This window comes from Triturus cristatus, chromosome 3_1 (assembly GCF_964204655.1).
Source record: "Triturus cristatus chromosome 3_1, aTriCri1.1, whole genome shotgun sequence".
Taxonomy (NCBI): domain Eukaryota; kingdom Metazoa; phylum Chordata; class Amphibia; order Caudata; family Salamandridae; genus Triturus; species Triturus cristatus.
Window position 1 is genome coordinate 1,054,346,677 of NC_140583.1, and position 27,519 is coordinate 1,054,374,195.

Sequence of the window (27,519 nt, forward strand, 5' to 3'; positions counted from 1 at the left end):
TTTGTTCCACTACACCATTGTGGCCTTTGATGTATTCCCTAGTGCCTTTCTTTTCCGTCTGCGCTTTTGGTGGTGGAGCCATCCCTGCCTTGTCCACTGCTTGCAGCTGGGGTGTGTTCAGCTATTTTCTGTCACTGTGTCTGTGTTCTTACAGTGGGCCCTGTCTCCGGTTCTACCTCTTCTCCCTGGGGTCTGAGGTGGTCCTTGTGTTCCTTGAGGCTTTTCGGGCGCCTCCTGCCCCTGCGGGGTGTTGGGCAGTTTCCCTTGGTTGGGCTTAGGTTATCCTGGCCTTTCCCCTTGTCCCTGTGACCTGTCCCCTGCTGGGGCCCTGTGTCTCTCCTGGTGGGGAGGCTCTATCTCAGGCCCTCCTCCCTTCTGGGTATGGCTAGGGTACCTATTCTATGTTAAGGAATCTGCGGCTAGTAGTCTCTATCAGATGTACAAGTTACTTACCTTCGGTAACGATGTATCTGGTAGAGACGATTCTAGCCGCAGATTCCTTCACGACCCGCCCTTCCTCCCCATTCTGCAAGGAGCCTCCGCTTGGGTTTCTGCAGTCGCCTCCCTCTGGGTGGCTTGTCTTCTGTGGGTGTCCTCTTCGTTTTCTTTTGGTCAGTCGTCCCTCCGGATGGTTTTTCTCTGGTGTGTGAGCCTTCTTTTGCTCTTTCCCTCTGCTGTTAGAGTTTCTGATCCCCACCTGGTCCTCTTTGTTGGGGGTTCTTTTGCCTGTCCTTTGCCCTACTCCTTTCGGGGGTTATGGCCCTCCTTGGCACTGTCGTCTGCGGATGGTTTACCTATCCTCTGTCCTCCTACTCCTTTTAGGAGATGTGGCCATCCTTGGCAGTGTAGTTTGGGGGTGGATTGCTGTTTCTCCCCTGTTCCGGGATTGTGGCCCTTTCCCTTGTGGTGGTGGTCGCAGTCCCTGTCTCTTTTGGTCACAGCGCTTTCACATGATTGTGCCTCTAGGGTGGCTCTCGCCTTGGCTTGCGAGGTGGTTCAACGGAGTGGTGCTTGCGCTTTTCTTGCTCTGGCTTTGCTGCTCTAACCTTCTGGTACTTTGTCACCTGGTGCTCTCGCCTTGGCTTGCGCACTTGTTCCTCAGAGTGGTGCTCTGCTCTTTTCCTGCTCTGGCCTGCTGTTGTCGCCTTCTGGTGCCTTGGTGCCACCTGGTGATTTTTTCTCACCTTTTGTTTTCCTCTATTTTGTTTCTCTGCTTTTTCGCACACTGTTCCCATGCTCTCCTCAGTTTTGTTGTGATGGCTCCGCATTGTGGCGCGGAAAGGTTCTCCGAAGCAAACTGACGTCAGTGCACCGGGGTGGGCTTATGTGACCTCGCTGACGTCACGCCCGTGGAGGACGTCGGGGCGAAGTCGCGTGGTAACGCCCCCGGCGCGCAGAGGTGCTGGGCAAGAAAGTTTTCCGGGTCAAGTCTCCCGCCTGGGGATAATTCTACGTTAAGGAATCTGCGGCTAGAATCGTCTCTTCCAGATACATCGTTACCGAAGGTAAGTAACTTGTACTTCATGACACGTGATTCATATATATGACAAGTTTTTTTCTGCACTCTGTGTCCGACAGTCCAGGCTTGAGCATTCACCCCTTTGTGCCGAACCTGAGCGCCTTTTTTTTTTTTTAATGCTAATTTCTCAATAACGGTTATAGACCAAATAACCAAAAGCACATTCTTGTTTTCTTCCAAATTAGGTATAATTTCATTCATTTCTTTTTATGTATGTATTTTCCTTTAATCTCCTTTTTGCGCCCCCACTTGATGGAGCGGCACAAAACGATCCATGTAAGAGCCAAAGTGGATGATGTTATTTTTCTACGTTTCATGCAGATTTTTCAAACGGCACCAAGTTATCAAAGAAGCAAAAACTACCTTTTTCTGTTGAAACTCAGACCCAACTATAACTACGTGGTTGCGACTTCTCCTAAATATGCGTTAAATCACTGAAATTTGCCATCAATGGTTCGAAATGTAAACCATAACTTACATCTCCTTGTGTTGCAAATGTCATTACATACAACAGCATTGAGGACATTATAAGTGTCACCATTGACATGAATGCTTGAACCAGCTATTGTAGCTGCCCATGATATCACATATGACATGATTTAACCGGTGCAATCACACTCTGAGTTTGTGAATACTGAAAGTTTTAAACTTACTACAAAGTGTAAAATTACTAAAAATTGTAACTTATTTCATGAGTGCTCCTATCTTTCACGCTATACGTTTGAGTTTGGGGTGCATGTCTCTCTGTGTCTGTCCTATTCAGTTGTGTTGTGCAATGGTTTTTGTATGTAGGACTCCGAATATGATAATGTATTTCTGCCATAGTGTATGTGTGTTTAAGTAAATGTTGTACTGCTAATTTGTGTTCCTGTATGTGTCTCAGAGGGTGTGCCTAAGCTTACATGAGTCTGAGACAGTGGCACTCTGCAAATGCTTTATTTGTTTTAGATCATTTTTTTTTCGATGTATATGTTTCTATGCTTTTTTTGTTTAGACACGGCGATATCACTGGTAAAGTCATGAGTGATGCCTCTTATGATGTCTTCAAGGATGTCGTGTGATGTCATAAGCAGGTCAAGGAATGGCTCAAGTTATGGTTCAAGCAATCATTCAATAGTGATGTCATAAATGATATAAACAAGATGATTTAATGATGTGTGTGATGACATTCGTAACTCATGTAGGAGATGATAGGTAAAGTTTGCTCTGTGAACCTCAATTGGAAAAAGTCAGAGGCTTAATGAATTTGAGCTTGAACCAGAACTCGGTTTCACACTCAGTTTCCCCCCCCCCCCCAGTGAATGTGTCATCTTTTAAAGAGTTTTGGATTCAAAATAGACTAGATTTTCATTTTTCACTTGTGATAAGACTTCTCAAAATCGGCAGTTTCTTACCTGCTTGAAAATAAAATGTACCTTTTTCCCAATTGTAAGCTTAAACCACAATGTAACTGTACCTACTAGTTGGGAAAAGAGACAGCCTGCTAGCTCACTTTTCATTTCTTGGTATCTCATTGAGCCAGTGCCAGTATTTGTGGGCTTGAATCTGTTTTGGGCACGCACTGCCTCACTGTCCCTTATTTGCAATCTGAGTCCTCAATTTTCTGTGATTACTCCTGAGTGTGTACCTGAGTGAGTGATGTTGTTTGTGTTCTTGATTCTTTGTTAGACAACCAATGGCTGACAATGCGATTTCTTCCTTCTGAGTGGTAATTTTCCAGACAGTATCTCTGAGTGTGTATCTGACTGAGTGCAAGCGTTTGTGGCCCTGAGTGCTGACATGAGGGAGAGGGATGCATGTGTAGACCTGCATTCAATACCCTCGGCCCCACTCTACTTTTGCTGATACTGAAGCACTCCCGAAATGCGCTCTCTTTCGGGCACTGAGTTCTAACATTGTTGAGCTGGGTACTTTCTGAAAGCTGGACCTACATTTGCCACTCTCTGCCGCACTCGCTGTAGCGCTCCAGAGTATGTATGTGTGTTAATTTTCCTTACAGCAGTTTGGAAAATGCTGTGCAAGGTATTTTCGGGCTCTAGCATTGGGGCTCTGGGGCAGTCGTCCTTAATTCTGTGAAGCCAGTAATAAAAAAGAAAATAGCATCCTCCAATAATGGTAACTAAGTGTTCTTGTAGTTGTAGAGGGTTGTAGGACTACTGAGATGCTCTCCATTTTTACTTTGCTTGAGTTAAATTGTCGATTTGCTCACCACCCTAGGTTTGAGGTATTTACTTTCTATAATGGTGCTGATTTTAGACTGGCAGAAAAACGCCATCTATAATGTTTCAGTGATGTGCCCTAACCCTTATCCATCATAAAACCCAATAATTGTTTAATCTTTGCATGTAAATCTAGCACTTCTTACTAGGACACTGTACATGATCTCTTCAACCAGCTCATTCCTTCTGTGCTACCATAGAAGTCCATACTTCTGGTGGCAGTCTTTCAGATCTGTGGCCAGAGTTCTGTTGTGACTGTAGTGTACTCAAAGTGGCAAACTCATTTTTTGTTTTTAGAGTCCCAGCCGAACCCTACTACAGCAGCTGCTCCGTGTCTTCCTAATCACTTCCGTTGCAATAATGGTGCTTGTATCATGAACATGTGGGTTTGCGATGGCTATAAGGATTGCATTTATGGCTCTGATGAGGAAGGATGTCCTACATCAAGTACGTTTTTCCAATTCATTTTTATCTTTTGCATCAAGTATCTTTTAGTGTACAGTCCACAACCATTTAGTCAGAAAAATGTCTGTTTTGTGGATATCTTGACAATGCACTCTGGTTCACTTGTTGTTAATTTGTGTGAATAAGGAGTATGTTGCAAAAAAGTAACTTTGGTACCCACATTTTGTACATTGTGCAGACAGTGCAGTATCACTTCAAAGCAAGTTTGTTTGTTTTTTGTGTGCCTGCCCCAGCGATTGTGCTTTGTGGTTATAAAATAAAGTACAGAGTGTTTGTCACTTGAGTGTCATTTTGGAAGACTGCAGTTTTCTATAGTGGGAGTATATACTTTGCCGTCTAGTTCCTGCAGTGTTTGGTAGCAGGAAATGTGTCAAACTTCTTTCATGTTCTCTAACTATCCTTTTTTTTTTCAAGTGCACAACTCCACTGTTACAACAAATGTTCGTGGTCGATGCCAGGTGTACGAATTTGAATGTCAGCAAAAGACCGAATGTATTCCAAACTGGAAGAAGTGTGATGGGCACAGAGACTGTCTGGATGGAACAGATGAAATCCACTGCTGTGAGTGCTTTAATCCTCTTAAGGGGTTTTCGGGTATTTTTATGATTTGGTGTGAAAAATTAGTCATGCTGTTCTAAGACCACAGGTTAAGGAATGGATTTTACATTTGGTACTCAAACCTAAATCTGCCTTAATTTCGAATTCCCAATAGGTGTTGTCTCATGCAATATCATTGTATATTATTAGGGTATTCTTTACATGTCTCCAACATCAGTTCAGCCCGAAGCATTTCTGACTTGCTCTGCCTCCTTAAAGATGTGGTTTGGTAGTGAGAAGGAAGTTGTAAGATGCTACCCCGGGTGCCCATGGATGAAAACATTGATAGCAGTAGAGCATAATGTTTGCCAGATTCTCAAACTCCTCAGCCGCTTTGGCCCCAATGATCATGGCAAGCAAATCAAAGCAACCTTCTTAGATTGCTGTGGCAATTTATATGGGCAGGATTCTGTGTGAAGGAACCAGGGCGTACAAGGTTTGAATATGGAGAAGGGCACAGAACGGTAGGAGTGCAATAAAGAGTGATGCTGATAGGGTATACCAATAGTTAACAAAGATGGGGGAATTATTGGGGCAAAAGCAGTGCTGGTACCTCATTAACTCTAGGTTTGGTCAACTGCATTATCTATGAAATGTGACTTCTGCTAGATTCTTCTTCCCGCACATTCATCATTTTTTAATATCATGCAGCTGCCAGATGGGATCCAAAAACGTTTTGCCTGTAGCTGCACCCATCACTGCCAGGTGATGCATCAGTAGCTCCAGTCAACACTCTGCCGCATCAACTGACCAGGATGACAGAAAGCTCCTATAAGGTGTCATCCTCTGTTCTGTTGTGTTCTTTTTTCACCCTGCACCCTTCAGACGCATATCCAGAGCTCACTCCATTGGATTGGTTTAGTCTTTTCCAAATTATTCAAGCAAAAATAATGGCATTGTATCTGTATCAGTTACTTCCATGATCTATTGTCAAAAAGCGTTGAGCTCCAAGCCTTGCTAATCATGTAAAAAGCAAATGGTGATTTTGGTTCCCATAGCAAGTGCAAGTGATGCATATGACTCCAGGACCACTCCAGTAAATGCTAGTACTATTCCCAATTCTACACATAGATAATGAGGCAGAGAGGCCAAACTGTTTCTTGCCATGGCCTGTTGTGCTTAGCCTTCTCGCTTCCATTCACTTTCAGCTCATAAGTCTAAAAAAGGGAGGATAATCACATCATTGAAACAGAAACAAAGAAGGGTAGGCTCATCCTCCTCCTTCCAGGTAGAAATATTCTGTGGACCATTACAAAAGCTGTGGAGCCATTCCTGGCTCTGATATCACTGTTATTGTTAGTTCTTGAAAAAACTGGTACCTGAAATTCTGGGCCTATCTTCTGATGCTTTGAAGGTTCCAGCTTTTAAGCAAGCCATGTGTGTGGTATTTTAGACTACTCCTCCATCCTTTAGCGCATCACCTGCTACTAAGTCGACATCTGCAAGCTTTGACTATGGCTGCTGAGTAGGTGTCAGTCAGCCTCCAATGTAACCAAACCTGTAAGTATTTCATTGGCTTAAGTTAAGCGCATGTCTGTTTTCCTCCTTAACTGATGGCTCTTTGTGGGTTCCCATGCTGGTGCCATTGTGTGCACATCTGGAACTGTCACCGTTTGGAGGTTCGGCAGTGCCCTTTCCTGACCAAACAGATCATAGCCAGGCAGCATGCTTTTGCAAAAAGCACATAAACATATTTGCTTGCCTGCTTTTCTCATGCCTGGTAGGACGTGTATTATCTGTCAACTGTCTGCTTGCTGGATAATGAGAAGGCCTTGCTCTTGCACCTGGTTAAGGATGAGACCAAACAGATATGCTGCAGGATGCTAGAATGTCTGTTACATGGAAATAGATGTAATTATCAGAAGACATATGCGTTCTACTGACCATACTGCTCATGATCAGGGCAACTTGATGGACTTGCCCCATAACTGTACAACACAACTTTGCCATACCAGATTTGGTTTTGGAGTACTTAAAAGCATAGTGGCCCTGTTTTCTTTAATCTCCTGGATAGCCAGTTTCACCAATAGTTCTGCAGGTTTGGCAAATACCCCATAGCCTAGAGCCCATCTCCCAGTTAGGTGGCCATCGATGGTCCATAACCTCACAAGGTTTATCCTCCATCTTACTGGATTGCTCACTGCCCCACCCATTCTGTTGTTGTTCCTGGTCGATAATATTCAGATTCTGAGACTAAGGATTCTTGCCCTCTGATGAGTCTTCTCTAGATTCTCTGGGCGTCTGGAGGTTCCACGCGCTGAGATAATGCATATAAGGTTGTGCATAGTGGGGTTTGAGATCGGGGACATTTACAGTTGGATGGCATTTGTGAAGAGTTGTCGGTGTTGATGTTGTCCTGCTAACTACTAATAAAGGAGCTTAAATTTACCTGGAATCCTTGCTTCCTTACACTGGCGACCAGTTGCCAGTCATCAGGACTTCCACGGGTGCAAAGGTTACTGCATTCAGCCGCACTTCGACTGATCAGCTATCCAGTCTGCACAGCAGATTCTGAATCCTCTTGTGACTGCCGCCTCCTGGGTAACAGTGCGACCGTGAGCACCACCGAAAGGTACTGTACATCTTTTCTTCATTTTTCGGGAATAGTCGCAGCTCTTGCTTGCGCGAGCCATTCCCAACCTTGCTACTCACGTCATCACGACATTATCCTTGACGGCGCTTAGTTACTGCAAGCGTCCTAGCGTTTACTCGTCTGTGCAGCTTACAGTGATTCGCACACCAGCCCCGTCTTATGTCACCACACATGCGTGCAAAGTGTGGTGACCATCTTGAAACTAGTCATTTTCCTCAAGCAGTGCCAATCTTAGTAATCTGCACACCGTTGTATATCCTACGTCAGCATGCACACATTAAAAACATCGCGGCCATTTTGGAGTCAGGCTATTTCTCCCAATAGTGCCGATCACAGTGATCTGCACACCACTGCATATCACCTTGCTCTTCATCTTGTGACGTGGCAATCTCGGTGATCTGCACACCGTTGTATATTACATTTCACCAACACGTGGTCCAAGCATTCCGGTGAACTATATTTAATGTGCAAACATTCTATACACATCGATGTCATTCTTCTAACATTGCAAGTGTTGATCTCAGTGACATGCACACTTATGAGTAACCTTGCTGCGTGCATCTTTGTGGTGATACGCACACCACCTTCTGTCTATGCTCATTAGGCATTGTTATAACTGCGCTTTGCATTTTCAATATAATTTATGTGTAATTTTTAATTATCAAGTAGTCAGTGCACAGCTGATATACTTAGCAACTTACGAGTACAGTATCTTCTTTGCTTTTCTTACTGTGCTATGCATCAGGGAAGTGCCCCACCTGCACCTTTTATAACCAATCCTGCCTCTCCGGAAATAGATTGGGAAAGGTGGAAGGAAGGATTTGAAGCATATCTGGAAGCCCTTGACGGAGAGTCATTGACATGTAAAAAGAAATATGCCATTCTTAGACATAGTTGAGGTTCTGAAGGTCGCAACATTCTAAAACATATTCCAAAAGAACGTGTCATCATAGGTGATGGTGTTGAAGACCAGAATGCTACAGCCATCAAAGCTCTTAATTCTCGTTTCAAGGCTTACAAAAATGTAACGAGGTTCCCCTTCACAGCAGCATCTTTACCCTGAAGAAAACGATCCTGTAGGTGCCGAAATGCAGGTAAAACCGGTAAGAATTTTTTACCCATTGACTGGATTGGACACATATGGTCCGGACTCCAGCAATGGGAAAGTACTCATAGTAGGTATTGCCTCGACTGCCAGGCCTTAACCTCGAAGGCGGTCCCGCAAGCTTCTCGAGCTCCGGCACTCGGCTCCGCGCAGTTCACGGTCCCGGTCCAGGAGGAGGTCGAAGGACCGGTCGCGGAGCCGCAGTCACCATCACCGCTCGTCGGGTTCCAAGTCTTCGGATAAGTCGAAGCATGGTAAGAAGTCCAAGAGACGACATCGCTCTTCGGACTCCCCTCGCCGGTCGCGTGACTTGGTCGAGGGTCCGGGTGGTACCACCCCCGGGGCTCCACCGGAGCCGCAGGAGCCGCGTCTGTCCCCATACCCGCCGGTCCATGGGACTGACGCGACTCCGGCGGAGATCAGTGCCTTCCTCTCGGCCATGAGGAGCCTGGCTCCGCCGTCGACACCTGCCGGCGCGCCTTCGGGCCCCACGGGCTCGACTGGGGGGCCTAGCGAGCTGGCGGCTCCAGCCCCGGCGCCGTTGTCGACTTCGGTCCCGACGCCGCAGGTCCCTGTGGGATCCAGGCCTGGATCTGTCGATGCCGGTCGACCTCACGATACCTCCTCCGCCGGCGTCGACACTGGTTCCACCCCCCGCGCCGTCTCCGGACGACGCCGTTCCCCGGTTAAGCCCTGGCGCAGGTGCGGCGCTGTCTGGCACCGCATCCGACGCCGATGCGTGACCATTTCACCTTCCGCCCAGCTCCGATCATTCCTCCTGTTTATCAGGAATTGAATGACAGTGGCGACTGGAAGGGGTCTGAGGACCCTCTGGCCCGCCAGGGCCAGTTATCACAGGACTGGGCAGATGAGCTGGGGGATGCCAGTGGCCTTGACACCTACCCTGACACTGGCTTCATCTCTCCTCCGACCATGGCTTCGGAGGAAGGTGCTACCTTTTCTGTGGCGTTGCGTAAGGCGGCCGAAGCCCTTGAGCCGGAGCTACCTACTGTGGCCGTGAGGACTAACCTCCTCACTGAAGTGCTCCAACCGTCAGCAAGCTCCTCGGAGCCTCTGCTGCCGTTTAGCGAAGCACTGATGGACGTTCTCAAGGGCACCTGGTCCAAGCCCTCCACAGTACCTCCTGTGGATCGGAACGTGGCCCGACGCCACCGCCCTGCTCCGGGTGACCACAGTTTTCTGTCCCAACACCCCACCCCTGAGAGCCTGGTTATCCAGGCCTCTACTTCCCATCCGCTCCCCCGGATCGGGAATCCAAGAGACTGGCGCAGTTTGACAAAAAGCTGTTCTCCTCCCTTAGTTTAGAGCTGCGGTCTATTAACACCGCTTGTCTCTTGGACCGTTACTCCCACTCTCTGTGGGATACGGTGGAGGACGTGCTGCCCTGTGTTCGGAGGAGGCTTGGACACGGCTCGCCCAGGCTCTTGCCGACGGGCGGGACGCAGCGCGTTATGCCATCCGATGTGGTTTGGAGACGACGGACTCGCTTGGCAGGGCAATGTCGTCCACGGTGGCGCTTCGTCGTCACGCATGGTTGCGGTCCACGTCTTTTTCCGGGGATGTCCAGAGCACCCTCATGGACATGCCCTTTGATGGCGATCGCCTCTTTGGTGATAAAGCGGACAGTGCGCTGGAGCGCTTTAAGGACTCCAGGGCCACAGCCAAGTCCTTGGGTCTCTTGGCCCGCGCCCACAAACTTCTGCTTTTCGCCCCTTTCGTGGCCATGGAAGGGGCGCCCCCTCACGTCCGCCTAGCCACAGGCCGCAGACCCATCCTCCACGCGGTCGCGGACGTGGATTCCGTTGAGACGGTACGGGGGACAACGTGCCGGTCCATCCACATCCACCCCAGCAGCATCCGCCTCAAATCCTTCCTAGTCCGTGCTTACAGGCCTATTCCACGCCAGTGGGAGGCAGAGTTCACCATCACCTGCTCCACTGGCGTTCCATCACTTCGGACAGGTGGGTGCTGCAAATCGTCCGAAGGGGCTACTCCCTCCCCTTCGAGACGACCCCTCCAGCCATGCCACCGCAGTGCCACCGCATGTCGGGGAATCACTTGAAACTTCTACGGGAGGAAGTTACGGCGCTCTTGGCCAAAGGGGCCGTCGAGCGCGTTCCTGGTCCAGAAGTAGGCCGTGGTTGTTATTCCCACTACTTTCTGGTTCCCAAGAAAGGCAAAGGGGGCCTACGCCCTATCTTGGACCTCAGGAGCGTCAACGCCTTCCTCCGGAAGGAGAGGTTCAAGATGCTCACCTTAGCTCAGGTTCTGGCTGCCCTGGACCCAGGAGACTGGATGGTAGCGTTGGACTTGCAGGACGCTTGTTTTCACATCCCCGTCCTGCCGGCCCACTGGCGGTTCACGGTGGGTCAGGAGCATTTTCAGTTTACTGTGCTCCCCTTCACCAGTGCCCCTCGGGTGTTCACGAAAGTGATGGCGGTGGTCGCAGATCAGGGGTTCCAGTCTTCCCCTATCTCGACGACGGGCTGTTGAAGGCGGGCTCGCCCCAGCAAGTAGTCTCCCATCTCCAGACTACGGCCGACCTCCTGCATCTGCTGGGGTTCTCCATCAATGTGCCGAAGCCGCATCTGAGTCCCTCCCAGCAGCTCCTCTTCATCGGAGCAGTTCTGGACTCGGCACAGTTCCGGGCTTAGCGTCCGGAACACCGGGTCCGGGATATTCAGGCTCTGATTCCCATCTTTCAGCCTCTATCCCGGGTTTCGGTCAGGTTGGTGCTGCGGCTTCTGGGTCTGATGGCCTCCTGCATCCTGTTAGTGCATCGCGCCAGGTGGCGAATGCGGGCTCTGCAGTGGGACCTGAAGTTTCCGTGGGCCCAGCATCGGGGCAACCTGTCCGACCATGTCTTGATCTCGGAGGGCACTGCAAAGCAGTTGCAGTGGTGGCTCACGGACCGCGATTGGGTCAGCGGCAGATCCCTCTCCCTACCCCAACCGGAGCACGTAGTAGTGACGGATGCGTCCCTCCTAGGAATGGTGAGGCCACATGGGGGAGGCGGAGATCAGAGGACTCTGGTTTCCGGCGGAGTCTCGGCTCCATATCAACCTTCGGGAGCTGAGAGCGATCCGTCTTACACTGAAAGCATTCCTTCCCGTTGTCTGGGGAAGTGTGGTGCAGGTGTTCACGGACAACACCACCGCCATGTGGTATTGCAACAAACAGGGCAGGGTGGGGTCGTGGACACTTTGTCAGGAGGCTCTGCGCCTCTGGACATGGCTGGAACATCTGGGCATCACCCTGGTGGTTCAACATCTGGAGGGCTCTCTGAACGCCAGAGCAGACAAACTCAGCCGCCGGTGCATGATGGATCACGAATGACGTCTAAACTCGGACGTGGCCTCTTTCGGCAGTGGGGAGAGCCTTGGTTAGATCTATTCGCCACCGAAGAGAACGCGCAATGTCAGCAGTTCTGCTCGTTGGAGTTCCCAAGGCGGCACTCGCTCGGGGACGCATTTCGTCACGAGTGGAGTTGCGGTCTGTTGTACGCCTTTCCGCCTATACCACTTCTGCCCAGAGTGCTGAAGAAGATCAGGCGCGACCAGGCCCAAGTCATCTTGGTGGCTCTGGATTGGGCACGAAGGTACTGGTATCCCGAGCTACCTAGTCTGTCGATCGATCCCCCGATACGCCTGCCTCTTCAGGAGGACCTTCTGTCGCAGCAGCAGGGGACAGTCCTCCACCCGAACCTGTCCAGTCTCCACCTCCATGCGTGGAGATTGAGCGGCGACAGTTGATGCCATTTGACTTGCCTCCTGAAGTCTGCGATGTGATTCTGGCAGCCAGGCGTCCCTCCACAAAATTGGTATACGCCTGTAGGTGGAACAAATTTGTGGCATGGTGCACAGCAAAGGCTGCGGATCCCCTTTCCGCCCCTCTTTCTGAGGTTCTCCTCTTTCTTCTTTCCATGGCCCAGCAGGGCTCTGCTCTGGGCACTCTTAAAGGTTATCTTTCAGCTATTTCTGCTTTCTTACGGCTTCCTGATCAGCCTTCTCTTTTCAAATCCCCTGTTGTTTCTCGCTTCTTCAAGGGCATTACTCACATGTTTCCTCCTGTCCCTTTCGTAAGGCCTCAGTGGGATTTGAACCTGGTCTTGACATATCTGATGTGCGCTCCCTTTGAGCCTCTTCATAATTGTCCCCTTCGTCTTCTGACTCTTAAGACTGCTTTCCTGGTAGCCATCACCTCGGCTAGACGGGTGAGTAAGCTCCAGGCTCTATCTTCTAAGCCTCCTTTTCTCTCTATCCATCCGGACAAGGTTGTCCTCCAGACTCGTTCTTCCTTTCTTCTGAAAGTGGTGACTGCCTTTCACATCAGGCAGTCTGTCATGTTGCCCACCTTCTTTCCGCCTCCGCATCCTTCGAAGGAGGAAGAGAGGCTCCACCGTCTGGACCCAAAACGGGCGCTGTCCTTTTATTTGGACCGCACCAAACAGTTCCGGGTGGACGACCAACTCTTTGTTGGCTATGTGGGTGCTAAGAAGGGGCGGGCGGTAAACAAACGAACCATCTCGCGGTGGGTCGTCTTGTGTATAAGTTTGTTACTCCTTAGCTAAAAAGGATCCTCCTGTAGGGCTGAGGGCCCATTCCACCGGGGCCACATCGGCGACTACTGCCCTGGGCCGAGGAGTCCCCTTGCAGGACTTCTGTCAAGTAGCAACGTGGGCCTCGCTGCACACGTTTGCCAAGCATTATTGCCTGGACAGCCAAGTCCGGAGAGATGGCTTCTTTGGCCGTTCTGTTCTCCAGGACTTTCTGGTGTGATCTTGGTTCGCAGACCCTCCACCGGGGTTGGCATTGCTGGGGTATCTATTCTAAGGTGAGGAATTTAACTAACGTGTTTTTTTCAGATGAACAAGTTCCTTACCTTCGGTAACGATGTATCTGTAAGAAACATTAGTTAGTTAGATTCCTCACCGACCCACCCATCCTCCCCGTTCTGCGAACCGACATCTAGGGTTAAGGTTATCCCTTTCAGGGCCCCAGACTTTTTGGCACCAGTGTCGGTCTCTTGCATGGCTCTGCGTTCCTGGCGCGGAAAGCTGTGTACAAGAACTGACGTCAGCGCGCGAGGGCGGCGTCTAAGTACTCCGATGACGTCATTCCGGCACACGACGCCTACGACGGGCGCGGAGACGCAGACGACGCCTAGCGACGCGCAAGGGGTATTGCTGACAAAAAATCTTTCCGGATCCAGCTTGACACCTCGGGATATTCTAAGGTGAGGAATCTATCTAACTAACTAATGTTTCTTACAGATACATCGTTACCGAAGGTAAGTAACTTGTTCATCAGGAAGATTCATATATTTATCTCATTTTAAAATAACATTGGCATATTGTTTTCATTTGAATGTCAACAAATACACTATTCTTTTCACTGATGCCTAATTTTTATATAACTGACTCTAATATTGAGTATATTTTACAGCTACTCAGAGCCCGTTATCATGCGTCAATGCATCCATGTGCGAGGATGGAGAAATGTGCATTTCGTTGTCAGACCGCTGTGATGGGTTCCTGGATTGCTCTGATGGCAGCGATGAACGAAATTGCACAGGTGAGCATAAGAGTTGAGCCTTTACTACCAGGAAGATTGAAGGGGATTTACATGTCCTCTGAGAGCCACAGGGCCAATGTCTAGGACCGTAAAGGAGCGTCCTAATGGGCGTAGGCACATTTTGCAGCACTCAAATGCTTAAAAAGTACTTAGCATAAGCCTAGGTCCAGGCAAACTTGTCAAGCTGAACTCAAGTTAGATAGTCCCAATGAACTTAACCTCAGCTCGCATGATTTTTTCCCAGCTTTATTGGGGAGGAAACTCATGTAGAGTACAATTTGCTTTTTAGCACATCAGGTGCTTGCTGCAGTTCCCGTTCCCGCCCCCTCCTCTCATTGCCACAAGCAACATCCCTGCTGTATATTATTATTTATTTTGTAGCTTCGCAAGGGGCAGTGTGTCCCTTTTGAATCCTTTATGGCGAAACACTGCATACCATTTCACTACAATATTTGTTTCCTTGTTTAACTCCAAAGTAACTAAGCTTTTCTATCTGCCTAGATGATATTGTTTTTTACAAAGTTCAGAATCTCCAGTGGACTGCAGATTTCTCAGGAAATATCACATTGTCGTGGACTCGTCCTAAAAAAATCCCTTTGGCATCATGTGTGTATCTACTGTATTACAGGTAATTTGTTACATATCTGCTTCTGCTTGTTTGTACATACCCGCTTGTCAATTATATGCACACCCATGGTAATATAGGGAGTAATTTTGAATTGCGCATTAAATGGACATGTACTTTACCTGAAAGGAACATTTTACATGTTTACTTTTCATTCTCGGGTATTATTGTCTGTGGCAAATGTTTTTTTTAAGCTTGATATGGAATGCTAGTCTTATCAACCCTGTGAGAATCGCAGACCCACTTTTAGGGGGCCTATTTATGAGCCAGTTTGCTTCGCTCTTACACCACTCAACTTAGTGCAAGAATGACGCAAACATTACATGCGATTTATGAAGCCACTCAAGGCCATTCTGCATGGCCCTGAGTGGCTCCATAAATCTGGAGCAAGGCAGCACAGCCAAATCGCTGTTGCCTTACGCTGTCCTGGGAAGGCATTCCATGAACACTGCGTGGGTGTTACCTCATAACTCCAATGGTTCTTTAATGCAATCCCAGACTTGCCAAAACGGGTAGACCTGGGATTGCGCCAAAAAGATACGTCTTCTCAGATGTGACGTAACGAGGAGAAATATCTTTATTTCTCCATGTTATTACCGCTTTCAATGTCTGTTGCATTCTGCAGCAGACATATAAAGAAGAATATGCCTCTCAGGATTGTTTTTTGTGCAGTAAGGCGTCCCTTCCTGTACAAAAACAAGCCTGCATGCAACGCAGGCCCCATTGTACAAAAGTTCCTGCATTGGTGCTAAGCTGCCAAAAGAGCGCCAGCGCAGTGTAAAAGGCAGGAATGCGCTGTATTGCTTCAAATACGGATCATTCCTGCTCTTTCCCTGTCACGCAGTGCAGCAAGATGACTTACTCCTAAATAAGTCCCTTAATTTGTATTTTGTGCGAACATATTATGAATAATATAGAAGGATTAAATATGAACAATGATTGTCTACCGCTGATATCAGTTGCATGAAAGTTAACAGTGGAGTTTATTTTTTTGCAGTGAACGTTTTACGCTGCATCATTACCGGCAATTGCTTGGTTAGACTGTCAATCAATCAATCAATCAGTACATTTGTAAAGCGCGCTACTTACCCATGAGGGTCTCAAGGTGCTGGGGGGGGGGGGGGGGGATGCTGCTACCGCTCGAATAGCCAGGTCTTGAGAAGCCTCCAGAAGGTTAGTAGGTCCTGGGTCTGCCGTAGGAGGATGGGGAGGGTGTTCCAGGTCTTGGCGGCGAGGTGGGAGAACGATCTACAGCCGGTGGTCGCTCTTCGGATGCGGGGGACGATGGTGAGGTTGGCGGAGCGGATCTGTCGGTTCGGAGTGTAGAAGGTGAGTCGTCTGTTGAGGTATGCCGGTCCGGTGTTGTGGAGCGCCTTGTGTGCGTGGGTGAGGAGCTTGAAGTTGATCCTCTTGTTGACGGGAAGCCAGTGCAGGTCTCTCAGGTGTGGTGTGATGTGGCTGTGGCGCGGGATGTCGAGGATCAGGTGTGCAGAGGCGAACTGTATGCGTTGTAGTCGTTTCAGGAGTTTGGCCGAGGCTCCTGCGTAGAGGGCGTTTCCGTAGTCCAGCCTGCTGCTGACGAGGGCCTGGGTGACCGTTCTTCTTGTTTCGGTGGGGATCCATCTGTAGATCTTGCTGAGCATGCGGAGGGTGTTGAAGCAGTAGGACGAGATGGCGTTGACTTGCTTGGTCATGGAGAGTGTTGAGTCGAGGATAAACCCCAGGTTGCGTGTGTGGTTGGTGGGTGTCGGCACTGCTCCCAGTGTGGACAGCCACCAGGAGTCGTCCCAGGCTGAGGGGGTGGAGCCGAGGATGAGGACATCTGTCTTGTCCGCATTCAGCTGTCCAGATATCATGCGAGAGAATGCGTCTGTCAGCTTAATAAAAATTATGATAAAAGTGCTAAGGTAAGGGGTGTTTGAGACTTTCTGCCAAAGAGATGGGTAATCTGTGTTCATTTTACGTCTCTTCTTACAGAAAACTTTAGTTGTGATGTGACCTCATGTCAGACATTTATTCTCGCTCTCTTCTATTCCCACCTCTCCTATGATTAGCTTGTGTTCTGTCCTGCGGGACACGTTCTAGTGGTCCGATAAATGCCCTATGTCAACAGCCTCACGGAGGGCTGGCCTCTACGCTCACCTCACACCCATCAATCAGAGGCGCACCGGTCAGATGACCTTGTCAATCAAAGGGGCTGTGCGCATGTGCCCTGGGCCAGCTATAGATACCATAACTATGCCTCTGTGTCGTTCTTTCCGGTACATAGGGGCCTAGGGCCCAAGTCATCACAATTGCGACAAGCGGGTCTGCCCCGTGAGTCTTGTGGCAGCTCCTGCTGTTCCTTGTGGGAGGGAAGAGTAGCCTAAGCTTATGGCACTCCTGCTGCCAGCATGGCGGCCACCCCGTGAGGACAGTATCCAGCTTCTGTGCCATGCAGTCACCTACCTGCCTTGAGCCTTCTGCGACTCCTGTGAAGCAGTAGCGAATCTAGAACAGTGCCCAGTGACCCGCTGGACATGAGGTGAGCCCCATAGGTAGAACGGTATGCAACAGACAGAGAGAAATTTGCTTACCTACTGCGGGCAGCGCCGTGTCTGAGATGCTTGCATGCTGCCGACCGGCACCATGAGAGAGGGCCCCACCCGCTGAAGACGAGCCTATCGGCAGTGCATGCCCCCTCGCAGCTGTATGAAAAGCTCCTGCAAGGAAAGGCACAGCCGTAGCAATAAGAAGGCTGCTGTGACCTATTTTTGAAGTGGCAGCACCAAGCTGCATCGACCGGGCGAACAGCAGATGAGACATGCCGCCCTGCCGCATCAGCACTGAAGGAAGCCAGCACTGACATTGCAGTGTCCCCCTCCGACTTCAGCTCTGCGTGGCTTCAGGGAGGACTGTCACTGCCTCATGCAACAGCGCCACATACTGGTGGCTCATGACACCGTAACTGGCCAAGTAAGTGACTCGAGGCTATCCGCTTTGCAAAGGTAAAGCTTCCCAGCGTGATTAAGAAATAGCCCGCAGTGCCCCCACTTACCTCCTCGGAATGCCCTCCAGCAGCGAGGGTAGCCTCCCCTCCCTGCAAGTGAGACTGACCACCCAGAGACTATCTGTTAGACCCCACGTGAACCTAAGTACTTTCTAAAAAGTGCACACTTGACCATTGTATCATCCGCCCTTGGGGTTGCACAAGCAATTTGAACATGGCCTTGTTGGGAGTTCTGCAGTGACCTCTTTTTGCAGCCTAAGTGAAGCCCGTGCAGTCCCTCGGCAACCCAGGGGCAAGGGCCTCGAGGGAAATTCAATGATAGGGAATTCCGGCACAAAAGATGAGTCTGCAGCCACTCCACGACAGGCAAAGGGAGGGGGCACTGAGGCCTCAAAGAGAGACTGGTCACCCAAAGACTATCTGGTGGACCCCATGCATCCGAGTCCTGCTGGCAAGAGCACACAGACAATGAGGCAACCACTCTTTGCGGATCAATGATGGACTTGGGCATGGCCCTGTTGGTGGTTCCTCATTGACCCCTTCATGCGGCCTATGAGAGGCCCTGCACAGTCTATGCAGTGCAGCAAAAAGAGCCTCAAGGAAATTCCTGTGTGAGGGAATCCTGGTACGAAAGAGAAGTCAGAAGCTACCCCACCAATGGGTACTGGGAGCACCAAGACCTCTGAGGAAGACTCCCAATCATCACACTGTCATCCTCTGTCTTTGCGAGTTTGCCGTCTATGGAGTCATGGTGCCCTCAAAGAAATCTATGCTGTGGGCTCTTCCACAGCTCCTGATGCACGCCCCAGTTCAAACTGTTTGAATCACTCCAACACCATGAGCGCAGGCGGAATCAAACAACACCGTATAGAGGGACTGTGACCCCACGGACATGGGATCAAGAGAAAACCAGACTCCATCGACTTCTCATTTGTGCCCAGGGTGCGTGCCATGATGCTGGGTGCTCCCAGCTGCACTTATTTGCCAATCCTGTATTTTCCTGAGGACTGCCTGAAAAGACTCAGTGGTGTTTTGTTGTTTATTCACTCCCGCAGGTTGGACTTGTTAGTTTCTTTTGAATAAAGTTTGGTAGGGATGGAGGGTCCTGCACAGGGCACAAGTCCTAAAAAAGAAGTGGGGGGACTAACCAAGTTAGGCAGCATGCAAATGGCATCATGATGCGTGCCATCACAGCTCATGACATTACAAGTGGCATCACAGGAAGTGACCTAATTGGAAGTTCACAAGAGTGACATCAGATATTAAGACCTCATGTTTATCGGGTATATCATGAGTAAGCACATTAGGAAATTTAACAAATGAGATTTGGGGTTGTGCCCAAAAAGTGGCGCAATCCCTACGCAAACTCTGGGCTTCAACTATTACACTGTTTTTTATAAACCCTGCCACAAAGAAATTGGCAACAAGGAGAAGCCTGTTCTGCTTAATTGGTTGCAAAGTCTTGATTTTAAATATTTTATGGGGTTAAGGCATCTGCTATAGCATTGCCAAGTAAATCTCAGGGAATAATAATAATAGTGAGATAACTCTGGAGGTTAACGCATTTGTTAGAGAGATCTGTGTTTTGTGTAGTCCCATATTAGAATCAAAGTAGTACAGAAGGTTAAGGTGTCTTCTGCAAAACACATCATGTTACAAAAGAAAAAAAGTGCTATTTATATTGTTATTTGTGTAAATACTGGTACAGACCAACACATATGACATTCTTACAGTGCATGCACGTATATACAGGGACTGAACAAAGTCAAAAGTGTGCATATCCGGTACCTGTGAAGAGACCAGCTGTGTGCTTTTGTTTCCGTTGCATTTGCATTTAGGTGTGAGGTTCCAGGACGCCTTCCGTCAGGATACTCGATCCAAAGGACGTGTGATGGCCCCTTAAATTCTCCCTTTATCTTTGGCCCAGCTGGAGGTGAAAACAAGCATTTGCAATGCAATAGGTCTCGCATTTGCGAGAGTTAGAGCTTTTGGTGTTGTAAATGATGTGTTTTACCAATGTGTTTTGGTTTGCAGTACACTTTACAGTGTAAGTGAATAAATAAATACATAAAAACAGATACGTAAAATCTGACCTTGGGTAATGTAGTGGTGGTGGGGTGAGCAGAGAGAGAGAAGCAACTGAAAACCAGGGAGAGACAGAGCCAGGAGGAAGAGAGTGAAGGAGACACACTGGTCATGTCTGGAGCTTCAGTAAGACATCTCTGCAAATGACACCCAATACGAAGGCAAGCTGATCCCCGGTGGGGGAACCAGAAAGCGAGAGAGAGGCAACAGAAAACCGAGGAGGAAGAGAGTGCAGGAGACACACTGCACATGTCTGGAGCTGCAGTAAGACATCTCGAAACCCGGGCCAGGGAAGGCGCAGCCGGACTCCATGGAGGCCCAGGACAACTGCCGGCCGGAGGCGGGAAGCCTCCTCCTCACAGAAGCCCGCGAAAAAGTGGGTGACCAGGATTGGTCACCCCAAAGTAGCCGGCAGCCCCCCCCCCCCCAATCACAGGGCGAGGTGGCAAGCAGCTGGGGGGGTTAAATAGGGGCGCAAGGCCCAGAGAAAACACACAATCCCCCCTACAAGAGAAACACTGAATGGATGTCGCCACCCGAGATGGCGACTGAGATGCCCCCCGAGATGCCAAAGGAAGATTTGAGCAGCCGGCCAGGAGGGGGCAACAAGGACAACTGGGCCCGCAGTGCAGGCCTTCCATATGCACCTGGAGCCAACAGTAGTGGGCTCACAAAAGCAACACAGGGTGCAGGCTAATCTGACCTGTGGAAGCTGCCTATCAGCAGAATAACCAGCTGGGCAGGTCGCGCAGCGCACAGAAGGTCGGTGCGGGCGGCGGAGCCCCGGAAGCCATTGAGGGCATCACAGAGCAGAGGAATCGGGCAGTCGCTTCTGGTAAGATAATGTGAGCAAACCACTCAGGCTCTGGTTAACTAAAATAGCGGGGGGGGGGAGGGAGTAATAAACCATCGATTGGCATTGTGCCACGCCGAACTTAATTCAGACCAGCGCGCAGAATTTTCTAGAGCAATGGATTTGCAATATGAGGCAGCAGGAATGTAGGTGGAAAGAAGTACGGCGCCCTCTCCCCGCTGTGCTAAACTCCGATGCAACTTAGTTATTGAGTTCCAACTCCGTCCCGGCGAACCTACTAAGTCGCTGTTGCTTCTGCAATGCAGGGCTGCCTGATTATCTAGTGGTGGGAAGACAATGGGGTTTCGAAAACAATTGCGCCTTCCACACGGCAAAATCTTTCAGTTCCCAGTTAATGTTTGGACGAATTGCAGCAGAGACATACGCCGTAAAGGGTACGTCTCAACAGGGCTGCCGCCCTAAAGGCACAGGAGAAGCCAGTGTGTGTAAAGCAGACCAGGAGATGCTGCTGAATAGTCCAGCGCTGTAAGTTATACCCTATTGAAGCATCGTTCAGGGGAACAGCACTTGAATGGAAGTCACTGCCCTTTTATCATGCTCCAGTTCATTAGTGACCTGACCTGCTCACTGTTAGACGCTAATGAGTTGACTCAGAGTGTGAAGCACGTTAGTGCTGTTTGGTGACGCAGTTCCTCTCAGCAGTGGGTTAAGTGCTGCGAATGGCACCCTCGTCTGACACAGTGCCTGCGAGTGCAACATCGTGTAATAATACCAATTTCAACTTAATATTTTTTTTTAATATAAAGCGTTTCATACTCTCTTTCTCTGGGCTAGAAAGACTTTTGGCCACCTAAATAGCACTCCGTTTACTGAGCTCTGAATGAAAACTAGTGCTCGCCAGGCAGCCGCTGTTGGACTTGGCCCTTCTGGCAAGTTCACCCCTGAAACTTTTTGCTTTTATTGGTGACTTGGTGATAGTGGTTTTTGGTTCCTGCGCACTTTCCCTGGGTCCCAGGGTAAAGTGCGTGCGCACTCTGAGTGCATGTGGTGAGATAGGCCTGCCCTCCCATAGGAATGCATGGGGAATGTGTGCGCCCCTGGTAGTTCCTGATGCGTAGGGTGTGCATGGTCGAGTCTGGTATGTACAGATTTGTGTGGTTAAATGCTGCGCAATGATGCGTGCGGCGTGCGTGTAGCTAGTATGGAAGTGCCACTTCTAGAAGTGGGCACTTCGGTGTGCAGTGTAAAATGTGTGCCTTGTCGCGTGATTGGCTGGCTGAGGTCATGTGACGGGTTAGGGATTCCCCAGAGTCAGGAGGAGTCACACGGTGGTGAATAGGGAGATCAGCAGCTAGATGGGTGGGAGGAGTACACCTGGGTCCTGAATAGGGCAGGGCTTTCCCCACACAATGCTGGCTCCGCCCCCTGTGGTGCGACTGACGACCCTAGCCCTGCCAGTGAATAGAGTGAGGGGCTGAGCACATCAAGGGTGCTCCCCAACCAGCTGCGACTGGTTTTCCCCCTCACCCTGAACCAAGAACAAAGGGTTTTACTGTATAAAAATGGGGCTGTGTCCCCACAGAAACTGTTCTCTTCTTGGATCCTGACAGAGGGGGGCTTGCTGCTGGTGGGGCCCAGGAGGGACCGCCATGGGGGCTACCTCCCTGCTGGAGGGCCCTGTGTGCTGGCCCCTGGGCCCTACCTTGCTCCCTGGATGCCCTCAGGACTGTGGGGACCTTTTTGCTGGTCCTTTTGCTTTACCAAGGCTTGGTGCAGCCTTCTAGCGCCCTGGGAGCGCTACCTTGCTTTATGTTGCCCGTAGGAGCGCTGGAGCTCCGCAGCGATGCGCTGCTGTCTGGAGGGAGGGAATCCCCATAGGAGGGATTCCCCCGTGCAGCTGCCCGGCGGGTGCCTACCCCGAGTTTATGTCCTTGCGGGTGCCCACCCCGCTGAAAATGCCGCCGACTGCAGTTATCTAAAAGCGGGTGCCCACCCCGCATTGCGGCCTTCGTTTGTCGTTGCGGGTGCCCACCCCGCTGAAAATGCCGCCGACTGCTTTTGTGGGGGAGCGGGGGCCCACCCCGCACTTTGCCCGGTGAAGGATCGGCGCCGCGGCCCGAGCCGCATTCAAAATTTCCGCTGAGCCCGCGGCCCGCCTGGTTGTGGGCGGGGCCGCGGGACGGAAGCGGAAGTGCGGCTGCAAGAGAGGCGGGAGCCCACCCTGCTCTCGCGACCAAAGGAGAAGTGCGGCCGCCGCCAGCGAGGCTCTCAGAGGTGAGAGAGCCCCGCCCGCTGCACCGGTGAAGCCTGCGGTGAGACGGGGGCAGCTGAATCCTCGGCGAGGCTCTCATGAGCAAGAGAGAGCCCCGCCTGCTGCCTTTGTGTCCGGAGGAGTCCCCCGACAGAGCCCGGTGAGTAGGGGCTGGTCCGGGGGTCTGAGCGGTCCCGCCAGGGGAGCGGGCCGCTCCACCGATGCTGCCTAGTTGTCTATTAGGGCCCAGAGGGGCCCTGGCTTCTATCATTTGAGGGAGCATATCTGGCGAAGGTGCTAGTAAAGGCACCGTGTTGGGGTTTCCTGGGCGGCCCCGTCTGGCAGCGGGCCGCCCCAACGATGGGGCAAGTCAGTTCCCCGTCCTCAAAGGGCACCGAGGCGCCCGGCCCATATTATTATTTCTCGAGCCTAGAGGGCTCCAACGTTACCGGGGCATTTCTTCTGTGTTTGAGTGGCCCCAGATGGCAGCGGGCCACTCCCACCTTGCCCCACATTAGTTTAGGGCCACAGAGGCTCTAGGGGGGCTTTTGTTGTTGTTTAGAGCCCCGAGGCTCCAACGAGGCGGCCACGATTATTGTAGAGCCCAGAGAGGGCTCCAGCGTTTGGGGACACCTTCCATTTCGCCGCCAGTGCGCTCCACAGTGCTTTGGGGCCAGTTCCTTTTCGATATTGGCGCCCAGTTATTTCAGGAGCCCGTGCGCTCCATGGGGGACATGTTACTTTCTGAGCCAGATGGCTCCCACGTTTGGCCTATTGTTTCAGGGGCTATTGAGAGCCCCTGCCTTATTTGCCTTCCCAGCTGCGCAGCACTTAGTGCCAGCTGCAGCGTTTAGGCCCTGCTTTGTCCCCAGCTGCCCAGCAAGTAGTGGGCAGCTGCTACGTTTAGGTTCTGGCGCAACCTGGACTCTGATGTGTTTTGGTGCTAGGAAATGTACGGTGTAGTATGTTTTGTGCACCCTGTGTTCATGCTTATGGTGCTAGGAAATGTACTGTGTATAGTATGTTTGGCGCACTCTGTGTCTGATACCTCTAAATGTGGTTATTTCTGCCTAGAAGGTTGTTTTACCTGCTTAGGTTGATTGTAGGGAGAATGTACTTCCCTGTGCGATGTGCGCCCCTAGTATAGTTATACTTAGGTGGTTAGGTCTAATGCGTTAGACCAATGAGAATTGCATAATGGGATTTATGCCCCTGTGATAGATGCAGGATAGGTTTTATACCTGATGCTAGTGTGATGACGCTGAGGTCATTATTGCGCCAGTAGTTACTGGTTGTGCTCTACAGTTACTTTGTGTTATGTTCTACATTTACTATTGGTGAGTTGTGCTAATTTCCAAAAGTGCTAATTCCTGACAGTGGTCCATGTGGCCCTGTCCCCTGTACATATAATCCCTTGTAAATTCTGCCCGTGCCTGTTGGCACATTGTAGAGTGTGTGTTCTTATCTAATGTGTTTTGGTATAATACAAAGGTTATTTTTATATAATACCTTGTGTGGAGTTTCTTTTGTGGTGGGCCTTGGGTGTTGTTGCTGGGTGCGCGCGCAAACGCTTTACACATTGCCTCCGGGATAAGCCTGACTGCTCGTGCCAAGCTACCAAGGGGGTGAGCAGGGGTTATCTTTGGCGTGTAACTCCCCAGCCCTGACTAGAGTGGTGGTTTCTGCCTGGCTTTGGCGCAAGCCTCAGCCAACCAGAAATCCCATTTCTAACAGCCGCTGTTTATTTTTGTATCGCGCTTGCACTTTAAAGTGAAAGCGCGATGCAAAAATTAACACGCGGCGCCCTGGGACCGCCCATCCAGACTGGATCGCACGGCTTGTTTACATAACACGCCTCCTCGCGATAAGAAACTGCTTCACGACAGCCGTGACGCACGCGATCCGGTCTGGATGGGCCGGACAAAAAAGCGAAACGAAGGCACCCCAGAAGGCTTATTTCCAATGGCAGGCCACCGTTTACCATAAACGGGTGATGCAAGCCAATGGAAATAAGGGGCGGGGCTTCAAGCCCTTTCCTCAAACTCCTCATTAACAATAAATCTTGCCGAGCGTGCTGCGCATGTGCGCAGCAACGCTAGGCAAGACCTAAAAAAGGGCTCATCCCTGCCTGCATGTTGTTGCTGGAAATGGAAAGCAGACCACGTACGGGCGCTGCTGAACGTGTCTTGGTGTCTGAAAGTTACGCTGAGACAAGTTCAACTTATTTCTGTGGGGCTCAACTTCTTGGCAGTGTGGACAGCGTCCACCCTGTGAAAATTGTGGGTGGACGCCCTGTTCCCGCGTTAACCCCCGACTCGTGCCCTGATCCTGCGGACATGTTCTAGTGTTTCGATAAATGCAATATGTCACCAGCCACTACCAGAGGGCTGGTATCTACATTCACCCTACACCCATCTATCACAGGTGTCACCGGTCAGGTGACTCTGCTAATAAAAGGAGCCTGACGCACGGGCCCTGGGCCAGTTATAGATACTATAACTATGCCTTTGTGTCACTCTTCCAGTTACATGGGGGGCAGTGCCTAATTTGAGCCAGGGGTTTCCGGTGCTCGGCACCGGCACTTGGAACAGCCACTCATTTAAAGATGAGCAGGAAAAACGTTATTTATTAATTCAATACATGTTTAACACAACTAATACCATCCACCCAAACCATTTTTAAAGCTTGGGGGCCTTGAACAGTCTGAATTCTCACACCTGTGGCAGTGTGGTGGTTACTAATTGTGTAAGATCTGTCATTGGTAGCGCTGGCAGTGGCAATGTGTGGTTAAAACTGCGGTGGCCTCATCACGAGGGCCCCGGCACTTATTTGTTTACAAATTAAGCACTGCATAAGGGCCTAGGCCCCAAGTCACCACAGCTGGCTTTGAGCATTGGCTCTCTGAAGTGTCCATCAGCATTCACACCTGCCCATGGCATACATTCTCTTTTGATGTGATATCTTTACAAGCCCCCCCCCCCGAACACCCAACATCACCTCTTCCCAGCATCATGTACTGCATAATATTTTTTTAAATATTTATTGCTACGGTGTTTCCCACGTTGGCGCATCGCAGCCTTAACTTTTTTCGTGCACAACGATTCCGAAAGTGATGCATGAAAGCTGTTCCCTGCGCAAACCGGCTGTGTGTACAGCGAAACAGGGCCTGATTCACGTATGATTAGACTTGCAGTACCATCTTGTGGTGAGCCGTGGAACAAGGTTGTGTTTCAATATACTCAAAGTGCGTTCGTCACTGGCAGGAAATGGCGGGTTTACCAGCACACACCCAAGACAATTTATCTTAAACTGCAGCTGATAGTTACCGTCAGATAAAGAGGCCTTCTCAATGGTGTGTACACATGAAAGGATTTTTTCAAAAAAAGTTTTTTCATGTAATGCATATTGTAGGGTAAAAGTATAAACGAAAGATGTGTTCATCTACATGCTGCAAAACAGGATTGTGATCTTTGTAAACAGCCTCTGCGGAATGCCATTGTGATTTAATCTTGCTTTGAATTAGAATACTTAATTTTAGCAACTTGGTGCAGGAAATGTTTTCTTTCAAAAAAAGAGAACGAATTGAGAGCCCACACTGGAAGCCCATAAGAGAGAAGTTGGGGGATGACTGTGTAGTTTTAACTAAGATTGGTTTCGCCTATGTGAGTAATACGTTTTTTGTTGTTGTGAGTTTTAGCTTGGTGAGCAGTTGTACAATATAAGCCTTTTTGACCAGCAGAGTTACCAAAGAAATCATGTAAACACAAACAAGCCCGCCTACTTCCTGCCTGCGTGGCAGACGGAGCTCTGGGTCAAAGATTAATGTTGGCAGAGCCAGCAAAGATTCCACTAAAAGAAGCCAAGCATTCCCCGACCACTACATAACGTCTACATATCTTCTAGCTGATACAGCACTGGCTTTAGTGTCAGCGTGCGCAGGGCAGTTAGGAGGTTTTAGCCATGCTCCCCTCGTACCACAGATAGAACACGCTAACATAGCAGTGCACAAGCAGAGGCTTGGGTAATGCACTTATGATGGAGAGGGGCTTTCTTCTCCAGGCAGTGAATGAGGAGCAGATGGTGCCACCAGGGACCATCCCCTCTTAAACCTCTATTTCACATATTAACTGATCATAGTGCCCTCTGAGCTTTGATCTCGTTCTAGCGTATATGCATTGATTAATTAAAAATCCTGACCGCAAAGCTAAAAGATGTGAAATAATTCAACAAGCAGCCAAATTATAAAAGAGAGTTCAGATAATATAGTAAAATGCTGCTGATCCTCCAGATGTTACAAGCACTCCAGGAGCAGCAGCACACACAGGATACATGAAATACCTAATACTAGAAGTTCCATAAGCAGCAGACACGCTTGCATACAAGCACCAAATGCATGGAAAACACACGTGTGTGAGTAGGTGACATGCACACTATGAAAATAAAATTAATTAATAGGGAGATCCGAACCAAGGATCTGGCTCAGATCTTAGTCTGTGCAGGATCCTAGCCCGGGAAATGTTAGCTCTATGATTTACATAGCAAGCATCCCGTAAAATACGATAAAGTCTCTTCAAAATAGCTTTTTTCTTTAGCATGTAGCAGTTTTGACATTCATACATCACATTATAGCAGCGCACTGAGAAGTACTTTATTAAAAGTGATA

At 49.8% G+C, this 27,519-nt stretch overlaps 1 protein-coding gene across 1 annotated transcript in view; it reads left to right on the forward strand.

The window, feature by feature from the left end:
• SORL1 (sortilin related receptor 1) overlaps positions 1–27,519 on the forward strand; it is a 744,876-nt gene that overhangs the window by 535,951 nt on the left and 181,406 nt on the right. Inside the window, exons 31-34 of the mRNA XM_085645831.1 lie at positions 4,036–4,185; positions 4,618–4,764; positions 13,964–14,092; positions 14,594–14,720. Coding sequence (XP_085501957.1) covers positions 4,036–4,185; positions 4,618–4,764; positions 13,964–14,092; positions 14,594–14,720 — 553 coding nt within the window. The remainder of the gene's footprint in view (positions 1–4,035; positions 4,186–4,617; positions 4,765–13,963; positions 14,093–14,593; positions 14,721–27,519) is intronic.